Raw genomic sequence first — 18,871 nt, forward strand, 5'->3', positions numbered from 1 at the left:
GGCATATGCTTGTAATCCCATTACTTGGGAGGCTGCTTGAGACAGGAGGATTACAGGTTCACAGCCCAGCCTCAGCTAATTAGTGAAGCTGCACCTTATATCGTTTCAAAAGTAAAGAATAAAAAGATAAAAAATAATCCTGGGGTAGTAGCTTGGAGGTAGAATATTCCTGGGTTAAATCCCTAGTATCACAAATAAATAAACAAATAAATAAATGAAATCATATCTAATTAACATGTACATTACCTTACTCTTTATAGCAAGAACAGTTTATAGTGATTTTCTTTTCTTTTTCTTGGAGGAGTTGGGAGGTATTGGGTAATTGAATCCAGGAGTGCTCTACTTCCAAAAATAGGGCTAGGGATATAGCTCAGAGGTAGAATGCCTCTGGATTCAATCCCCAATGCCACAAAAATGAATGAATGAATGAATGAATGAATACAACACCTTATTACTATAGTAACCATCCTATCTAACTGAAATGCTATAACCTTTAACCATTATTTTCCCAGGCCCTGGTAACTCTGCTGCCTGTGTGTGTGTGTGTGTGTGTGTGTGTGTGTGTGTGTGTGTGTGTGTGTGTGTGTGCGCGCGCGCGTGTGCGCGGGTTACTGGGGTTCCTGGAAGCCCTTTTACCTCCGGGCTATGCTCCAGACCTATTTTACACTTTTTATTTTTTATTTTTTTGGAAACAGGGTCTCTTAAGCCAGCGCAGCTTGGCTTCGAACCTGCGTGATCTTCCTGTCTCCACCTCCTAAGCGCGGGGATTACAAGCGTGCGCCGCCACGCCCGGCCCTATTTAATTTTAATTAATTTAGTTTAATTTACCTTGGCTTATTTGAAACCACAGTTTTTACCTGCTGTTTGTCTGTTGACCACAGGAGGCGCACATGCTGCAAGCCTTTCCAGTTCAGCTTCCGCCCTAGTGCCTGCCCCAGACAACTCTTCTCCATTTGTCCTAAGCCTGGCTGTGTTTCAGGCTCAGGCATAGTCAGTGCCCCTGCTTGTGACCCTGGCAGCTCTCAGACGGCCTGTTCATACCCTCTTTGTCCTCTCCCTTTACCCCCGCCCACTCTTTTTTGTGGTTCTGGGGGTGGAACCCAGGGGCCTTCTACTTCAATGCTACACCTCCAGACCTAGATATATTTTATTTGGAAACAGGGTCTCACTAAGTTGCTGAGAGTCTCACTAAGATGCTGAGGCTGGCTTCAAACCTGAGATCCTCCTGTCTCAGCCTCACAAGTACTGGGATTACAAATGTGCGCCACCACGCCCGGCTCCTTCACCCCCTTTTAACAAATACCATGTTCTAATTCATCTGCTGATGGTAGGAGATCTGCACCTGTGGATCCGAGTAAGCATAGAGTCAAAGAAGACTTAAACATGAGTTGTGCCCCTTTTTTAAAATTTCCTTTTTATTTTGGTGGCACCAGGGATGGAACCCAGGGGCTTTCTGCCTCTGGGCTACACTCCCAGACCTATTTTATATTTTTATTTAGAAACAGGGCTTCACTAAGTTGCTGAGAGCCTCACTAAGTAGCTGAGTATGGCTTTGAACCTGTGCAATGCTCCTGTCTCAGCCTCCCAAGTACTGGGATTATAAGTGTGTGCCACCATGCCTGGTGTATAGTGCCCCTTTTGATAAATCCACTAGCATGACCCTGCCCTGTGGATCTGAATAAGAAGTGACTCAAAGAAGACTTAAGTTACAAGTTACATTTCTTCTGGTAAGACACCAGACACCAGCATGACCCTGAAGAGCTTTTTTTTTTTTTTTTTTTTTTTTTTTTCCCAGTACTGGGGATTGAACCTAAATTTCTACCTTTGAGCTATACCCCCAGCCCTATTTTTTATTCTTTATTGTGAAACTGGGTCTTACCAAGTTGTGGAGGGCCTCACTAATTAGCTGAGGCTGGCCACTATCCTTCTGTCTCAGCCTTCCAAGTACTGGGATTATTAGCGTGCACCAACACATCTGGCTAAGAGCTAACTTTTTTTTTTTTTTCCCCCAGTACTGGGGATGGAACCCAGGGCCATTCCACATCTGAGCTATACCCCCAGCCCTATTTCTTTATTCTGTATTTTGAAACAGAATTGCAAAGGGCCTAACAAAGTAGCTGAGGCTGTCCACAGAACCTTGATTCTCCTGTCTCAGCCTCTTAAATGCTGGGATTACAAGCGTGTGCCACCATGCCTGGCTAAGAGCTAACTCTAAAAAGGGTCTTGATTCCTTTGTTGGGGGTGGGCAGGGAATCCAGGGCATGTTGCTGAACTTTTAAGTTCACTGGTTTCTCTGATTTGCTACCAAATCAGTAAGTTTCTTTTCCTTTTTCCCAAAGGCTTGTCACAATTATTTGATCTGCAAAATTGAGGCATGTACAGGGATTTAGTAACAGTTTTGCTCAGCTACTGTCCTTTCCTTTATGCATTTTATTTCTTTGATGTCTGTCTATACAATCCAGCACTTACCAAGTGGCCATTTTATTATTACTACTACTACTGCTATTATTATTTTATTTTTACTAGGAATGGAAAGCAGGGACATTTTACTCTGAGATATACCCTCAGTCCTGTTTTATTTTTTTATTTTGAAGTAGGATCTCATTAAGTTGCAGAGAGCCTCACTAAATTGCTGAGGCTGGCCATGATCCTCCTGTCTTTGCCTCCCAAGCACAGGGATTACAAGCGTGTGCCACCACTCCCGGCTTATTCTTTATTTTTGAAACAGGGTTTTACTAGGTTGCAGAGGGCCTCACTAATTAGCTAAGGCTGGCCGAGAACCTGTTGACCTGAGATCAGCCTACTAAGTACTGGTATTACAGGCATGCGTCACCATTCCCGGCTTTGTATTAATTTTTTGGGAGAGGAGGTCTGGGGATGGAACCCAGGGTCATTCGACCTCCGAGCTACAGCCCCTGCTCTATTTTTTATTCTTTATTTTGAAACCGGGCCTCACTGAGTTTGCAGAGCGCCTCACTAAATTGCTGAGGCTGGCCATGATCCTTCTGTCTCTGCCTCCCAAGCGCGGGGATTACAAGCGGGGATTACAAGCGTGCGCCACCACACCTGGCTTTTGTATTACTTTTTATAAGCACCTTGAAATCTGAAACCAAGTTTAATTCCAAGAAGTAGATAAGCCCTATCTCTACCCTTCTTGTATTTCTCACCTTTTATTCTGCTCCTCCCCCAACTAAGTATCCAATTGTAGATGGTAGCCTTACAATAAACTAAATTCAAGGCAATCTGTATGGTGTTTTTATGCATGTATTTAGTGTGGTGGTGGTGGTGGTGGTGGTGGTGGTGGTGGTGGTGGTGTGTGTGTGTGTGTGTGTGTGTTAACTAGGGATGGAACCGAAGGGCTTTTCTACCTCCGGGCTATATCCCCAGACCTATTTTATACTTTATTTGGAAACAGGGTCTCAGTAAGTTGCGAGGCTGGCCCCGAACCTGCAATCTTGGAGTCTCACCCTCCCAGGTAAAGGGATTAAGGTGTCTGTCACCGGGCCGGGCTTTCTATTTAGCGCGCTGTGGACTGGTTACCACCGGCACCAGGGCTTCCGGGCTCGCGATAGGACCGGGCCTCGCGGGGCTGCTCCCGGTCTCTTATTGGCTGGTTTGGGAGGTGTGGCGCGCGACGCCGACCAATGGGAGGCGGCCCGCGCAGGCACGTGCTGGGGCTGGCCGGGGAACCTGACAAGCCTCCGCTGAGCCGCAGCCCAGGCCCCGGAGCAGCGCCGGAGAGAACCTGCTCGGCGGGGCGGCCACCCTCGCTCTGCTCCCTGCCGCGGCCACCGCCGCCATGTGGGCCGTCTTGAGGTTAGCTCTGCGGCCCTGCGCCCGCGCCGCCGCCTCTGGGCGGCGTGGCTATCACGGCGACTCTGTGGCCACGCTGGGCACTCCGCTGGACTCGGGCTCTGCGGTCTACCAGGTGGGCTGCCGCAGCGCCTGGGCGGTGCTGGACGACGGGACGAGGCCGCGGGTGGAGGGCGGGTGCACTTTAACAGCGGCCGTTCTTTTCTGTAGAGCGCCAGACTGGGTACTGTGAAGTTTGAAGAAAGCCCTTCCTAGTAAATACATTTTAGTTCACCTTGAGGACTGGCATTGTACTTTGTGGCTTTGCAATCAGCGGTTCTCAAAACCTGCCTTAGCATCGTTACCTGGGAAGCTTCTTGAATGTACAGCTCCCGAGCTCCTCTCTGCATCTTCTGCTTCTACGGTGAGGTCCTGGTGTTTGCACGGTTAACAGCGTCCTTAGGGGAATAGTACAGCCAGCTGTGGCCTAGCACAGCTCACACTGGGCTGTGCGTACCAGACTTAAGTTTAATAGTTGTATTAGTAGAAAATACTCATCCTACATCTGTTAATGGCTTTTCTTGGAATTGGGAGCGTTCACAAGGTCAAAGAAACAATTCATAGCTTGAGAAATATCAGAGTTGGAAAATTGCAATCTGTCCCATGTTTTCTAAGTCTGTACAGATAACATCTAAATGGTACAAATAACACACACACATTTATTTGTCTGGGGAGAATGTTTAATTCAGAAACATAAAGTGGTTATTTTGCTTTAGGTGCTATTTTTAGGTATTTGGTATAAATATATAGAAACAGAACTCATAACTTTGTAGGAAGGTAGACAAGAAAGCAAGTACCAAGTGGCATCTAAAGCTTGAAAAAGTGGTCACAGAAAGCTACAGGTAGGAAGTAACTGGTGAGGTGGATGTGGGCTGGGAAAGAGCTGGCCAGGTTCAGGATGAGAATGAAGATGAGACTATCAACCGAAACAGTTAGAAGAACATAGGTACTTACACATAGGTTATTGAAGTGTATAAGCTGGGTGTGGTTGCACATGCCTGTATTTCCAGCACTCAGGAGGCTGAGGTAGAAGAATCACTTGAGCCCAGAAATTTGAGACCAGCTGAGCAACACAGTAAGACCCTATCTCAAAATAAATAAATAAATAAATAAGTATAAGCCGGGCGTGGTGGCACACGCTTGTAATACCTGTGCTTGTGAGGCTGAGACAGGAGGATTGCATGGGTTCGAAGCCAGCCTCAGCTACTTAGTGAGGCTTTCAGCAACTTAGTGAGACCCTGTTTCCAAATAAAATATAAAAAAGGTCTGGGAGTATAGCCTGGAGGTAGAAAGCCTCTGGGTTCCACCCCCAGGACCACCAAAAGAAAAGAAAAGAAAAAAAGTATAACGGCTGTGAAGTCTTGGAAGTCATGGATGGCTAGGGCAATCATTTCATTAAATAATATTTGAAGACTAGGTTAATTATGGGACCAGATAGAGAAATAGAACCTTGCATGCAAAAAGTTACATTTAAATTTTATCTTGTGCTGGGCTTGGTGGCCCACACTTGTAATGCCAGCATTTGGGAGGCTGAGACAGCAACTTAGGCCCCTTGCAACTCAGTGAGACCTTGTTTCAAAATAAAAAAGAATAAAAAACTAGGACTGTGGGTGTAGCTTGGAGATAGAATGCCTCTGGGTTCCATCCCCAGTACTACAAAAAAAATTTTTTTTTTTGTCATGGTGATATTGGACTTTCTAACTGGGCAGGATATTTAGGTAGATGATAAAGTCATTAATCTAAAGAAGGCTTATAGAACCAGGAATGAGTTTGGCAGATGAGAGATGATATGCAGTGATGGGTTTTGTTTGAATCATCGTTTACTAGGTTGTTCTTTGTGACAGTCCAAAATTCTCAGTAAGCCAGGCATGGTGGTGGGTGCATGTAATCCCAGTATTTGGGAGGCTGAGACAGGAGGATCTTGGTTTGTGGACAGCTTCAGTTACTTAGTGAGGCCCTCTGCAACTTAGTAAGGCCCTGTTTAAAAAAAAAAAAAAAAAGCCAGGTGGTACATGCTTGTAATCCCAGCATTTGGGAGGCTGAGACAGGAGGATCACAGTTCACAGACAGCTTGAGCTACTTAGTGAAGCCCTTTGCAACCCAGTGAAACCCTGTTTCAAAATAAAGAATAAAAAATAGGGCTAGGGGTGTAGCTCGGAGGTTGAATGCCCCTGGGTTCCATCCCCAGTAACACACACACACACACACATAATAATAATTTTAAAAACCCTACACACACACATACACACACAATAATAATAATAATAATAATAATAATAATAATAATAATTTAAAAAGCCCTCAGTAGCTCACAACAGCAAATGTTAACTCCTTTCTCACATTTTGTGTTGGTGACTTTGAGTCAACTGCTGTGATATGTCAAAGGACAAAATTGCAACACTTTAGTTAAAGCATCTTAATTGACTTTGTGATTCAAGAATCAGAAAACACTTCCTGCCATAAAACAGAATAAGTGTTCTGGTGGACTAAGCAAAGGAGGTTGGTTTTATTTTTTATTTTTTGTGGTACTGGGGATGGAACCCAGGGCATTCTGCCTCCCAGCTACACTCCCAGCCCTATTTTTTATTCTTTATTTTGAAACAGGGTCTCACTGAGTTGCAAAGGGCCTCACTAAGTAGCTGAGGCTGGCAGAGAACCCTGATCCTCCTGCCTCAGCCTCCCCAATGCTGGGATTACAAGCGTGGGCCACCTTGCCTGACTTGAGGTTGGTTTTATAGAGAGAAAAAATCAGAAGGTAGCAAAAAAAGAGGACAAAAAATAGGTTGGTTATCTCAAAGTTACTTTATTTGTAAGACAAGGACAAGGAGACAGAACATTTTTGGGGGGTTAAAGTAGGGGGATCTTCATTATCATATGCCCATTGAAGCTGGCTTCTTTAGGAAATAACATTTTCTCCTGAAAGTCAGATATAACAATATTCTTTGATTTTGGTGACTGCACCTTTAGTGTGAATGACTCCTCTTTTTTTTTTTTTTTTTTTTTTTTGGTACTGGGATGGAGCTCAGGGGTATTCTACTTCTGAGTTATACCCCAGCCCTATTTTTTTTAATTTTTTAATTTTTTATTTTTTGGTGGTACTGGGGATGGAACCCAGGGGCCTTCTACCTCTGGGCTACACTCCCAGACCTATTTTATATTTATTTGGAAACAGGATCTCTTAAGCCAGCTGAGGCTGGCTTTGAACCTGCGTGATCCTCCTGTTTCAACCTCCCAAGTGCCGGGATTACAAGCGTGCGCCACCATGCCCGGCTTTATTCTTTATTTTGAAACAGGTTCTCACTGAGTTGCAGAGGACCTCACTTTGTAGCTGAGGCTGTCTGTGAACTGCGATCCTCCCGTTTCAGCCTCCCGAATGCTGGGATTACAAGTGTGCGCCACCATGCCCGGCTTTTTTTTTCTTTTTAATTTGAAACAGGGTATCACTAGGTTGAGGAGGTCTCACTACTTGCTAAGACTGTCCTCGAACCTGCAATCCTCCTGTCTCAGCCTCCCAAGTACTAGGATTATAAGCAGGTGCCACCATGTCTGGCAGAGTAACTCCATTTTTCATTTTGACTTATTTATTTATTTTTGGTACTGGGTATTGAACCAAGGACATTCTACCTCCTAGCTATACTCTCAGCCCTTTTTCTTTTCTTTTCTCTTCTCTTCTTTTCTTTTCTTTTAAGGTGGTACTAGGGATTGAACCCAGGGGCATTCTACCTCTAAGTTGCATTTCCAGCACTATTTTATTTTTTTATTTGGAAACAGGGTCTCACTAGGTTGATGAGAGTCAGACTATTTGCTGAGACAGCCCTTGAACCTCTGATCCTCCTGGCTCAGCCTCCCAAGTACTGGGTTTACAAGGGTGGGCCACCACACCCGTCCGCCAACTATATTTCTGAAGATCTAATATGGATTCGCTTATGTGATTCATCATAACAGTTCTTGCAGTAGGTACTCTTGGTATCTTATAAATGGCAAAACCGAGGTATAGAGGAGGCAAATAATTTGTCTGAGATAACACAGTTATTAAGTGCCAGAGCCTGAGTTTGAAGCCAGGCAGACTGCCTTAGAAGTCTTCACTGTTGTATGTATGTATGTATGTATGTATGTATGTATGTATGTATGTATTGTAGTGCTGGGGGTGGAGCCCAGAGGCTTTCTACCTCTAGGCTACACTCCCAGACCTATTTTATACTTTATTTGGAAGCAAGGTCTCACTAAGTTGTTGAGAGCCTCACTAAGTAGCTGAGGCTGGCTTCAAACCTGTGCGATCCTCCTGTCTCAGCCCCCCAAGCACTGGGATTACAAGTGTGGGCCACCATGCCCTGCTTCATTGTTGTTTTATAATGCTTTGCATGTAGCCTTACTCGGGTGGCTCCTGTGATTGAAGGGACTGGATGGAAAGGTGTTAGTGGCTCAGCTCAAATTGAGTATGTCCTCTGTGGTGGCTTACTAGGTAAGTACTTACTAGGTAGGTACTGTTGTTATTTTGCAGGTGACACAGCTGAGGTCCTGGGAGGGAGGTTAAGCTTTGCCACGCACTGCAGTACCAGTAAGTGGGGAGGCTGAATGTTGAACTCAAGTCACCTGGCTTCCAGGTCTGCCCAGTGAGGCCTGTCCTGAGAATTAGGTTGGTTAGCAAATGACTGCTGTGCAGGTGAATTCTAGCCAGTGTCTCCTGTAATGAATATCTGGTGGGCTGAGCCTTGCACAGAGTCCCCAGCCTGAGGGGGCAAAGCTCAGCCCACTTTTTCTCCTTGGACCCACTGGTTGTTTAATGTATTGTTTAGCTGGGCAGGCATGGTGGTACATGCCTGTAATCCCAGTACTAGGGATGCTGAGACTGGAGGGTCTTGGGTTCTAGTCCAGCTGCAGCAACTTAGACCCTGTCCATCCCCAGTTTCAAAAAAAAAAAAAAAAGGTGCAGAGATCAAACCTAGGACTTTGCAAGTACTTTACCACTGAGCTGCGTCCTCAGCCCCTGTCTTAGACTTTTATTTTGTCTCTTATTGCCTCTCTTATGTATAGTTTCCTTTGTGTTTAGTTGGTTTGTTGGTTTTCTGCAGTGACATGTTTTGATTCCCTTTTATTTTCCCTTGTGTATTTCTTTCCTTTCTTCCTTCCTTCCCTTCCTTTCCTTTCCTTTCCTTTCCCTTCCCTTTCCCCTTCCCCTTCCCCTCCTTCCTTCCTTCCTTCCTTCCTTCCTTCCTTCCTTCCTTCCTGGGATTTAACCCAGGGGCATTCTACCTCCAAGCTATACCCTATTTACTTAACTTGTTTTATTTTAAAACAGAGTCTCACTAGGTTGCTGAGAGTCTCACTACATTTCAGAGGCTGTCCTTGAACTTACAGTCCTCCTGTCTCAGCCTCCAAACTACCGAGATTACAGGTGTACACTACCACACCCAGGTTGTTGTCTTTCTTTTTTTTTATTTTTGGTTTAGGGATTGAACCCAGGGGCATTCTTCCTTCAAGCTACACTCTCAGTCCTATTTATTTATATTTATTGGTGCATTGTAATAGTCCTGTTTATTTTTATTTTTATTTATCTATTTTTTTTTTTTTTTTTTTTTTGTTTTGGTGGTACTGGGGGTGGAACCCAGAGGCTTTCTACCTCCGGGCTATACTCCCAGACCCATTTTATATTTTATTTGGAAACAGGGTCTCACTAAGTTGCTGAGAGCCTCACTCAGTAGCTGAGGCTGGCTTCGAACCTGTGTGATCCTCCTGTCTCAGCCTCCCAAGCACAGGGATTACAAGTGTGCGCCACCACGCCCAGCTATCTATTTTTTATTTTGGTGGTACTGGGGTTCCTGGAAGCCCTTCTACCTCCGGGCTACACTCCCAGACCTATTTCATATTTTTTTATTTGGAAACAGGGTCTCTTAAGCCAGCGCGGCTGGCTTCGAACCAGCGCGATCCTCCTGTCTCCGCCTCCCAAATGCCGGGATTACAAGCGTGTGCCACCACGCCCGGCTATTTTTTATTTTGAAATAAGGTCTTGCTTGGTTGCTGAGGCTGGCCTTGAATCTGTGATCCTCCTGTCTCAATCTTCCAAGTACTGGAGTTATAGGCAGGTGTCATCATGCCTGGACTTGAGCTGTTTGATTGTGTTTTTTAGGTAGGGGTTAGTATGATCCTGAGACTATAATTTTTTTCCATGTAAAATTGCATTAAGCTCTCATCTAGTCTTTGCACCAATAATTAGAACAGGGAGGTAGCTGTAGTATGGTAGAAAAGCACTGACCTAGCATTTCATGTTTATTAAAAACTAACTTATAGCATATTTGCATGGGGAAAAAAACTGGGGGGCAATATGCTAAAATGTTAACTGTATCCCTAATCATGCTGGGAAGGCTGTATAGCGTGTTGATCAAGAACAGCTAATGGCTTCTCAGAAATATAATGTGCCCTCAGGAAACATTAACTTTGCTTCCACCGCAGGCTTGCATTACCCTGCTCTAGTAGTCCCTGCGAAGTCCCAGCATATTTTCGAGGACTCGGCACAGCATCAGAGGGTGGTGGAGGACAGCCTTTGCTGCTCAGCTGTGAGGGGTGTGGGTTAAATGTATATCCAGGGGACTGAGGAAAGTGGGTGCTAACCACATCATAATCACATTATGGAAAATCCACACTGGTATAAGACGCAGACTGGTTCTTGGGTAGACAGAGCAGGCAAATGGTGTAAACCCTAGCAAGGTCTTGGCCAGTGGCCTTGACAAGCTCTGTGAAGGTCTGAAGCAACAAAGATCCAGAGTTGTGTCTACGGGTCTCTGACGCTTCTTCATGTTCAAGGCCAGCACACAAAGATCATTGGCCACCATGGCCAGACTGTGGTTGTGTCCAAGAAGAAATAAGTCTGTAGCCTTGTCTGTTAATAGTTTATATACCTAACAACATCAACAACACAGCAACAAATAGCTGTTTTTTTTTTTTTTTTCAGTAATGGGGATGGAACCCAGGGGCATTCTACCTCTAAGCTACACCCCTAACTCTATTTTTTATTCTTTATTTTGAAACAGGGTCTCACTGAGTTGCAAAGGGCCTCACTAAGTAGCTGAAGCTGGCTGTGAACCATGATCCTACTGTCTCAGCCTCCCAAATGCTGGGGTTGCAAGCTTGTGCCACCACACCCAGCTCAAAAATAGCTGTTGCTGTTGTTTTTTTCTCTTCAAGGTAATTGAATGACCTGTATCAGCTGGCTTTTGCTTCAGAAATGTTGTATTCCAAACAGTCTCCATATCTCAAGGTCCAGAAGAACAAATATTTGCCTCTTGCTCCTGAATTTGCAGTAGTTATGCTTGAGGCAGTGACAGCTCTGCTCTCCTTGTCTGTCTGTCTGTCTGTCTCTCTCATATTGCTGGGGATGGAACCCAGAGGCATTCTACCTCTGAGCTATATCCCCAGCCTGATTGTTTTATTCTTTATTTTGAAATAGGGTCTCACTAAGCTGTGGAAGGCCTCACTAAGTAGCTGATGCTGTCCACGAAGGCTCCTTCGGTCTCAGCCTCTCAAATGCTGGGATTACAAGTGTACGCCCGACTCTCCCTGTCTCTTATTCTAGGAGTCAAACTGAAGGGGCGGGGGCTCTCCAGGGGGCTGTGCCTCTCATACTGGAGGGCAAAGCCGTGCAAGGAGAGTCTGGAAACACTTGGTCCCGTTTAAAGCCTGTGCTTGGAACTGGTACAATAACTTTACCCACAGTGTACTGGCCAAAGCAAGAACACGGCACAATCAAAGACTGCAGGGTGGGAGGCCTGATCTCCTGTCAGTGAGTCTTGGAAAGGAGAGGAGGAGGAAAGAATTTTTTTTTTTTGGTGGTACTGGGGGTGGAACCCAGAGGCTTTCTACTTCCGGGCTATACTCCCAGACCCATTTTATATTTTGTTTGGAAACAGGGTCTCACTAAGTTGCTGAGAGCCTCACTAAGTAACTGAGGCTGGCTTCGAACCTGTGCGATCCTCCTGTCTCAGCCTCCCATGCGTGGGGATTACAAGTGTGCGCCACCACGCCCGGCGGAGGAAAGAATTTTGAACAAGTAATATTGTCTACCTCTTGGCCCAAGAGGGCTGCTCAAACTCTGTTTGAGTTCCAAAGTAGGAAGGGTGAGTAAGCACCCTGCTTTTATTTCTTTTTTGCAGTGTGTGGGATTGAACCCTGGCCTTATGCATGCCAGGCAAGCACTCTATCACTGAGCCACATCCCCAACCCCTGCTTTTCTTTTTTTAAGGAGCATTGCTAGAAGTCAGACCAAATAACTTCTATCTATGTTTTATTGGTTAGAATTAAGTCACATGGCTACATGATCTACAAACAAAGTCAGGGATGTGTTACTTTAACCAGTGGACATGTTGTCACTTTGAATAGAATTGAGATGTGGCTATTAAGGAATTTGGGAAGAATGGCTTTGGATAAATAGCCAACAGTATCTGCTTGCTCTATTTATTTATGGAATGGAGATTGAATCTGAGGGCATTCTACCTCTGAGGTATACCCCCAGCCTATCTTCCTATTTTATTTATTTTATTTTTGTGGTACTGGGGATGGAACCCAGGGGCATTCTACCTCCAAGCCACACACCCCCAGCCCTCTTTTTTATTCTTTAGTTTGAAATAGGGTCTCGCTAAATTGTGGAGGGCATTACCAAGTAGCAGAGGTTGGCTGCGAACCTGCAATCCTCCTGTCTCAGCCTCCCGAGTACTGGGATTACAAGTATGGGCCACCATACTTGGATCCTATTTTATTAAAAAATTTTTCTTGTGTGTGGTACTGGGGATGGAACCCAGGGGCATTCTATCTCCGAGCTACACCCCCAGCACTATTTTTTATTCTTTATTTGGAAATAGGGTCTCACTGAGTTGCAAAGGGCCTCACTAAGTAGTTGAGGGTGTTCACAAACCTTGATCTTCCTGTCTCAGCCTCCTAAATGCTGGGATTAGAAGCATGCACCACCATGCCCAGCTCCAATTTTTTTTATTTATTTATTATTTATTTATTTCACGGTACCAAGGATGGAACCCAGGGGCATTCTACCACTGAGCTACACCCCCATCCCTATTGTTTTAGTCTTTTTTAAAAATTTTTGAAACGGGGTCTCACTGAGTTGCAGAGGACTTCACTAAGTAGCTGAGATTGTCCACAAACCTCAGTCCTCCAGTCTCTGCCTCCAGAATGCTGGGATTACAAGCATGCACCACCATACCCGGCTTATTTTTTAATTGGAAACAAACTCATTAAGTTGTGGAGGGCCTCACTAAGTTCCTGAGGCTGGCCTCAAACCTGTGATCCTCCTGTCTCAGTCTCCAAGTACTGGGATTATAGGTGTGCACCACTATGCCCCGTTTCTTCATTTAATAAATAGTGTGAAGAAGGGTGGATGTGTACTTCTTAAGGACCTCCAGCTTCAGGTGGTAAACGTTGATGCAGACACACATAAAAGGGAGAACAAACGCTAAAGGCATGCCGAGGATGAGAGCCACAGCGAGGCTCTGCGTCCCGGGGTCCTGGCCACAGGCCCGTTTCTCTCTGCTCCACTTTCCTCACTGGAGGAGTGGTACGTTCTGCCCACTCTCCTCTCACTCCTCCCACCTTGGCTGTGAGGGACAGTTTGCCTTATTTCTTAATCGGGAGGCTGGTTTAGCTGGGGTAAAGATCTTGAGTATGAGTCGCTGCCCTCTGATTGGCGCTGTTCTAAGTTGGGCAGCCTTGTTGGTGGCAGGGATTGTATGTTGGAACAGAGGGTGCTTGTTGTTCTGTATGTGTGTGAACCGCTTTTCATCAGCTCTGAACTTCTGTGCCTGTGACTTGCAAAGACAGCAGGAGACCAGGAGATAGAATGAAGGTAGAGGAGGTCAGCCACATGTTGAGATGGAGGGAAAACAATGAAAACAGGCAGAGGTACACGAGGATCTTATCAGCTCTCAGACCTACACAGTGGGGATGCGTTCAGTGCTGTGGGAAACATAAATAGGACAAACAGAACATTTTGAGAAAAAGGGGCTGGGAGGATGTCTGTTTTTGAAGAGACTTAAACGCATAGGCCAGTTGTAGCTGTATGGACCTTACTACATAGGACCCTATTTAATTAAACTAGAAAAACCCAAATCTATCTGAAAGTTGGAAAAAAGTGTTCACTCATTGGATATTTGATGATATTAACATATGTTGATCTATGATAACGGACCTTATTTTGGGGGAGATATAGAAATGTTTATAGATGAAGTGTTATGTCTAGGATTGTCTTCAAAGTAATTCAGGGTGGGGGACATGAAGAAAACACCTTCACCCATATTAGGATCATCATTGAGGTCCATTGTTATTTTTATTTTGTCTGAAGAAAGTTAACAATAATGACAGCAAACCATAGGGGAATCGAAACCGTTAGCGAAACCCGATTCTGTAATCCGCCCTAGTGCAACTCGGCCTTTTCCTTTTCTAATACTGTTGAGCTACCCAGGATTGAAGAGGAGAGAGTACAGTTGTGCTCCCCAGCTCCATCTACTGATTTAATTTCAGAAGTTTTAGTTAGGAATCTTTAATATCTAGGTTTGGGAAATACTTAGACCTCTTTTTTTCTTTGCAGTGATGGGTAATGGCACCCAAGGCCTCACATATGCTGTGCAAGTTCCTTACCACTGAGCTATATCCATGTAGACGCTTAGGGAGGCGGGTTCTTAGCCCTGGAGTAAAAGTAGCAATGACAAGAATGACCCTAAGCACAAAACAGAAACCAAGAGTATTCATTTCGGGATGCAGAGAAGTAGACCAGCTTCCCTTTACCCTTAGCAACTTTATACCCATCAGCTCTTTCTCTCACCTGGTGGCGCAGGGGGTGATGGGTCAGAGCCGTGGCCTATCGCTGAGGGACAGCATGGTGGCCGCAGGGGAGAGCCCTAAAGAGAAGGTCGTGACAGACCTGGAGGCAGCTGCTGACTGCCTCCCAAAGCCCTCTCTGCCACTTGGGTTTGTGCTGCTCAAGGAAGTCTCTCTTGCAAAGCTTGTCCTGACCCTCTGCTAGACTCTCAGATGACAAAGATCAGGGCACAGTCCTTGCTTAATGGGGGTGGTTGCCACCCAGAGGCCCTTGATTCAGAGGTTCTGAAAGGCAGCTCTGCTTCCTTCACACATTCCATGTAATCCTGCGCGCTGCCGTAGTGCCACCTCTTGGTGACTGGTTGAACACACGCTCTGGTGCCGAGCTTCCTTTCATCAGAGACAGTTCAGAACTCAGGCAGTTTTTGCACGTTTTTATTTTTCGTGTGTGTGTGTGTGTGTGTGTGTGTGTGTGTGTGTGTGTGTGTGTGTGTGAGAGAGAGAGGGAGGGAGGGAGGGAGGGAGGGAGGGAGAGAGAGAAAGAGGGGGAGGGAGGGAGGGAGGGAGAGGGAGAGGGAGACTGGGGATTGAACCAGGGAAGTTCTGCCTCTGAGCTATACCCTCGGCCCTATTTTATTTTTTATTTCAAAACAGGGTCTCAGTAAATTGCTGAGGGTCTTGTCAAGTTGCTGATTTCTGCATTTTCTATATGGGACTAGAAGGCATCTCATCTCCTGGATTTAATAACAGTAGGAATTCTTGGCTTCCCTGGCCTCTTGTCGTTAATATCAACACATACTGTGTTAATCTGGAAAATTCCTGTGGAAGGAAGGGGGTCATCACAGGTTGAAGCGCTTCTTGATCCTTATTCTGTAAAAAGACGGTTGCTTTCTCATATTCCTGATCCCCTCCTCTGTTTCTCTTGTAGGAGAACTATGAGCAGATGAAAGCCTTGGTGGATCAACTCCAAGAGCGGGTGCAGTGCGTGAGACTCGGTAAACAGGGCACCTGCTCTTGAGCCTCTGCGTCTTCTGATGATGATGATGATGTGTGTGCTGTGTGCGCCACTGGGGATTGAACCCAGAGGCATTCTACTTCCGAGCTGCATCCCCAGCCTGATTTTATTTCTTATTTTGAAACAGGGTCTTGCTAGGTTGATGAGCATCTCAGTACTAGCTGAAGCTGTCTTCGAACCTGCGATCCTCCTGTCTCAGCTTCCCAAGTACAGGGATGGCAGGCATGTTATCACCATGCCGGCTTATGCTTTTAATTAGGATGTACTTTCACAGTTACTGGTTTTAGGGAGAACTAGTAATACTAAGTTTTTGTCTCTTAGAACTATGCTTCTGTTGGTATGCATTTAGATTTTTTTTTTCCTTTTACAGTCAACCCTTTATATCTGTGGGAGATTGGCTTTAAATCCCTGGGTTTGTGGTGCAGCTCAGAGGTAGAACGCCTCTGAGTTCAAGCCTTGGTACCACAGTTTATTTATTTATTTTTCAAATAAAGTACCATTTCAGAAAAGTTCATAATAGTATTTTGAAACTGGACATTATTTGATTTCTTTGGTTTCAAGTCATGGAAATCTGAATCAAACACGTTTAGGCTGGAAAGTGCCACATATTGGTTTTTCTAGCCAGCGAGGAGGCAGCATTGCCGGAACCCTGGGCCTGTCTTTGCTTCACCCTCTCACCTCAGGATCTGCATACTGTGGACCTCATTCTTTTTCTTTTTTTCTTTTTCTTTTTCTTTTTTTTTTTTTTTTTTTGCAGTACTGGGGATTGAACCCAGGGGCATTCTGCCCCTGAGCACCCCAAGCCCTCTTTTATTCTTTATTTTTGAAACAGGGTCTCACTAAGTCGTGGAAGGCTTCAGGAAGTAGCTGAGGCTGGCCGTGAACCTGCGCTCCTCCTGTCTCAGCCTCCCAGGTACTGAGATTACAAGGTGTGCCAACATGCCGGGCTAGACCTTGGGCTTCTCCATGACGTGGGGACTGGGGTTGCTGGTGGGCCAGGGATGATATCCTTTCCATTTACTGTATGAAGGAAGAAATAGATATCCTTTCATCACCAATTTGGGAATTTCTGGTTGGTCCACCTTAGGTCACATGTTCACTCTTGGCCCAATCACTGTGTCTGGGAGTGGGGGGTTATATTGTGCCACCTGGACCCAAGCTGCTCAAGGGCTTTAGCATACTGTGGCCAGTAGCTCCCCAAACTTCCTGGTGGTGGCGGTGTTCTTCAGGAAAAAGAGGAAGGAAAGCAAGCATTGAGAAGCAATGGGTGTCAGTTATACTGGCTCAGGTTCCCCTATCTAGGAGGGAATTGGAGGGTCACATAGGAAAATGGGGCAGTGAACACTTGCCATTTCTTTTTGACCAGGTAGCTCTTGAATCCCTGTCCTACAGTGGGAAAATGGTGTTAAAATGTGCTGTGGATTTTGTCTCTTTGAGTATGATTTGAGCAAAATATCTTGCTGGTAGGCTTCTCAGAAGGATGATTGGAGCTGGGTATGGTGGTATACACCTCTAATCCAGTACTTGGGAGGCTGAGAAAGGAGGATCACAGGTCCAAGGACATTCTCAGCAAGTAGTGAGGCTGTCATCAACCTAACAAGATGCTGTTTCAAAATAAAAATAAAAAATAGGGCTGGGAGTGTGAGTGCAGAGAATGCTCCTGGGTTCCCAGCCCCCCCCCCAAAAAAAAAAAGGATAATTGGAATTATATATACTCTTGAAGCCATTTAGGTTAAGACAATGTCTTCAGAAAAAGAACCAAAACTCTTGCATTGAAATGAAAACATGTTTTGTTGGGAGCAGTAACTTCAGAGTTAAGAACATTTTCATGGTTTGATTTGATGAATTGGTTACTGCCCCAGGATGTTAAGACAGGTGAGTTTGAATCAGGGAAGGGTCAAGAGTTGTGTCACCTATTGAAGATGGTGGGTTCTGATGTACTCTGCGGGAAGGCTGGTTGCCTGGGACAGTGCTGAACAGAGGCCCTAAGGACACGAGGCAGGAAGAGGGAGAAAGGACAACCTTGGACTTAGCAGTTTGCCTAGGATTGTACCATGAAAGGGACATACACACACATTTACATATGGTATTGGGGATTGGACCCAAGGGTGTTCCACCTCTGAACTTTATTTATTTATATTTATTTATGGTACTGGAGATTGAACTGAGGGGCATTCTACCTCTGAGATACACCCCCAGTCCTATTTTTTATTCTTTATTTTGAAATGGTCTCATTAAGTTGTGTAGGACCTCACTAAGTTGTTGAGGCTGGCTGTGAACCTGCAGTCCTCCTGTCTCAGCCTCCCAAATACTGGGATCACAAGTTTGTACCACCATCCCTGTCCTTACTTTTTGTTTTGAAACAGGGTCTTGCTAAGTTGCTAGGGCTGGCCTTGAATCTGTGATTCTCTAGTCTCAGCTTCCCAAGTACTAAAATTATAGGCGTGGGCCCCCATCTGTGAATACACACATATATTTTACAGTAATAAATGCTTATAAAAAATTTGAAAACATAGAGAAAAGTAGCAAGAAGAAAAGAAAAAACCCATACATAATCTCTCCAAACATAACTTTAAATTTTGGGGTGGTGCTGGGAATTAAGCACACTTGCAAGTCAAGTGATCCACCGCCCTACATCGCCAGCCCTAAATATACATTTTTGAAGCCCTCAGGGCAGCCTCATAACAATTTAACAGCAGAATGTGTGTGCATGTCTGTTTGTGTGTTCTGTAGCTTAGGGGATTTGGTGCACCTAGCTCTGGGCATTTTCTTCTATGATTTTGTCCAGTGAGTAGTTGCAGGCGGGCTTAGCAATGATTGCATTGATTACAAGTTAGGAAATAGTACCCATTTTCCTCCTTTTTATCTCCTATTACTGTAGAATTTAGACATCCTGACTTAAATTCATGCAATTTCCTAAATAATGGAAGGAGGAGGGAGCAGGTGTTTCTGGTTATTTGTAAGTAACCCTGGAAGCTTTTCATTAGAGAGAAATTGTAATAAATGAAAAGATTGACAACCCTGGCTGACTCTTGCCCTCTTTTTGTCCTCCCTCTCTCACTGGCTGGCCGCCGCCATGTCCCAGGTTTCTTTTCAAGCTCTCCTGTCTTTGATCTCCCTTCCTGTCCCTGTTGGAACATGTAGGGTTGTATGAGCAGAGACGTAGCCACTTGTGTAGGTGGGAAG

The 18,871-nt window shown here is 45.1% G+C and overlaps 1 protein-coding gene across 2 annotated transcripts in view; it reads left to right on the plus strand.

Moving 5' to 3' along the window:
- Positions 1-3,799: 3,799 nt before the first annotated feature.
- MCCC2 (methylcrotonyl-CoA carboxylase subunit 2) overlaps positions 3,800-18,871 on the plus strand; it is a gene marked incomplete at both ends in the record, with an annotated part of 73,513 nt that continues 58,441 nt past the window's right edge. For both annotated transcript variants that reach the window (XM_080710177.1, XM_080710178.1), the window contains 2 exons: positions 3,800-3,928; positions 15,599-15,665. In XM_080710177.1, coding sequence (XP_080566303.1) covers positions 3,800-3,928; positions 15,599-15,665 — 196 coding nt within the window. The remainder of the gene's footprint in view (positions 3,929-15,598; positions 15,666-18,871) is intronic.

The sequence above is a fragment of the Muscardinus avellanarius genome (assembly GCF_963383645.1).
Source record: "Muscardinus avellanarius genome assembly, chromosome: 1".
Taxonomy (NCBI): domain Eukaryota; kingdom Metazoa; phylum Chordata; class Mammalia; order Rodentia; family Gliridae; genus Muscardinus; species Muscardinus avellanarius.